The 2,500-nt window shown below is 37.0% G+C and overlaps 1 protein-coding gene across 1 annotated transcript in view; it reads left to right on the forward strand.

Moving 5' to 3' along the window:
• Positions 1-540: 540 nt before the first annotated feature.
• The window catches only part of LOC144979616 (uncharacterized), a 70,840-nt gene continuing 68,880 nt past the window's right edge, over positions 541-2,500 (forward strand). Inside the window, exon 1 of the mRNA XM_078926414.1 lies at positions 541-972. Coding sequence (XP_078782540.1) covers positions 900-972 — 73 coding nt within the window. The 5' untranslated portion in view covers positions 541-899. The remainder of the gene's footprint in view (positions 973-2,500) is intronic.

Consider the following 2,500-nt stretch of genomic DNA (forward strand, 5'->3'; position numbering starts at 1 on the left):
CTAAATTTCATAATATTTTATTGAAAAATACAGGTACGTGGTATTTTTTAAAAACGGCCGCAAATATGAGATGCTTCTAGAGAATGTCATTTTGCGTAAAATCAAGTTTCAAAAGCTTGCATTTCAAAATGCAAGCTGTCACTGTCACATTGAATCAATGTTTCATTTACGCACCAGCGATGGTGCTTACAGGATAGACGAAATATATTATTCTCGAAATCCACAAATATCCTCAAAGCGACATAGGCATATGCAGGTCTGACATTGACATCCGAACGCACTTATGGGCCTAGTTTGGCATCGTTGTAATGGACAATATTGTGTGTCATTTTTTTAGATTTCCATTATAACAATGAGCCCATAAGGAATTGGGTGATCAGACTTGCAAGTAAGTGCACGTCGCCTAAAAGTAATGTTGTTTAAGATAGCAATAAAAGGAAAATTATTTCAAATCGTCTTTATCGTGAAAACATTGTTTCTCAGGGAACATGGATATCTTAGACGTGAGCTGAGAAAATTAGTTTCCTCCTTTGTTAATAGGGTCGAAGACGTTATGAAGTCGGAAATTCTTTAATTATAATGGTAACGATATTGTTGTCAGATAATGTGCTGGTAAAATCAAGCTTCAGATGTAAAAGGCATGGGACTGTTCGATTTCTCAAAATCAAAGGACAAAGAAAAATACAAGAAGAAAAAAACAATAACTTAAGATACGACAAGAGTGATCAGACAAATTATAAATATTAACATTTAAAGGGGTACATCAACTGTGAAAGTACCAACTTGGTAAAGGAGACATGGAAATACATAATATGTATAAAAACAATGTACACGAAGAAGCTATAATGAGATGAGAATGGATACCAAGGACGTATTACCATGAGATATGTCATGGAATCATGGGATATCGAGGTGTTTCTTTAGCATGGATGGTTCTGTTACTATTTTTGGTAATGCTGATTCCTGACAAAGGTAAGAATACTACAACTCCAACCAACAGTAAACTCTCTCTCTCTCTCTCTCTCTCTCTCTCTCTCTCTCTCTCTCTCTCTCTCTCTCTCTCTCTCTCTCTCGTCAATGTACTATCAAGAAATCTTCGATCCTCCTTTCCAGCTCAACTTAAAATTAGACGGTCTACACCAAAAAACGAAATAATCCAATAGATCTGGAACTCTGTTTTCCACAACCAGAGACTCTCCAAGCTTTCACTCTTTCAAGTCCAATATAAAGACTGAACAGTTTAAAATAGCCTTTAAATAATTTAGTTTAACGATTTTCAAATTAAGTTTTCAGTGCTGTAATCATTATTCTACCCCCCCCCCCCCCCCCCCCCTGTGAATACGTATTATACTGTAAAGCGCCTTAGAGCAGGAATTCATGAAATTTGTGCGCTATAAAAGGATTTATTATCATTATCAAAGTGATACTAAGCGGCTATAAGCAGTGGAGTGTAAAAAGTAATAAACAAAAATGAATATAACAGCTTCAAAAAAGAACAAAATACCAAACATGGAACGTTTAGAGCTCAAAACCCTTCTTCAGCCCACGTATTCGACGGCAGAAATATTCGGTACGTCCTCTCTGTAGAAGAAAAATCTTGGAATGTAAGCAAAAAAGAAGCGTCTCTGGGTAACTAAGTTGCTCACACGTCCTATATTTAGGCCTCATGCATCTGTGGACTGTAGATCCATTGTCTTGTGACAGCCCAAGACGGCTGCGTACAAAAAAAAAAAATCCTTTAAGTTCCGGTCCCTTTATGAAGACAAGACCAGTGCATTTCCGGAGAAAGTTTGGACCTCACAAGACCTATTACTTGTCCACACCGCAACCTTGTCTATGGCATTAGATGCACACATTGTAACATCTGTCACCTTGATGAGACAGGAAACACATCTGATTAAAACACTTGGATGTTTAAATCCCCGAGGACTAACCACAAGACTGGAATATCACTAGACTATCGCCTTTGTGGTATTTCTTAATATTTAGTTTCTAAGTTTGTGTTATTTCATTCATCATTGGAGTAGATCTCATTCGAATGTCCCGAATTTTTGTCTATATTATTCTTTGTCGCCATTCCATTCCTTCCTCCAAAATGTTTACCTCGAAAACGGTCCTTTCTACACTAATTTCACCGAGTCAACGTAAATTTTTAGAATTAATTAAATTAATATGCCAATGATTTTGACCACTGATGATTTAGGTACTGCGGCATTTTCAGTTACGTATGTGTTTATCTCGTGTATCTATCTACACAGCAGGGACCGTTTTCATGAACGCGGACAAGCGCTTAGTCTCTGACTTTAATCAAGGACTTGAAAAAAATCGGATTTCGTGTGAGCTGACTAAGCAAGTCCCAGACTAAAATCACGACACCAAGCTTTAGAAAAGTAGAAGATAAGTGCAGATCGTCGAAAGCAGACATTTTTTTGTGAGTGCTGACATTCTCCAAGACGTACCAAATATTTCTGTCGTCGATCTGTTTATTATTTTAGTAATG

Source organism: Berghia stephanieae, chromosome 9 (assembly GCF_034508935.2).
Source record: "Berghia stephanieae isolate SIO BIC M18660-M18661 chromosome 9, UCSD_Bste_1.3, whole genome shotgun sequence".
Lineage (NCBI taxonomy): Eukaryota > Metazoa > Mollusca > Gastropoda > Nudibranchia > Aeolidiidae > Berghia > Berghia stephanieae.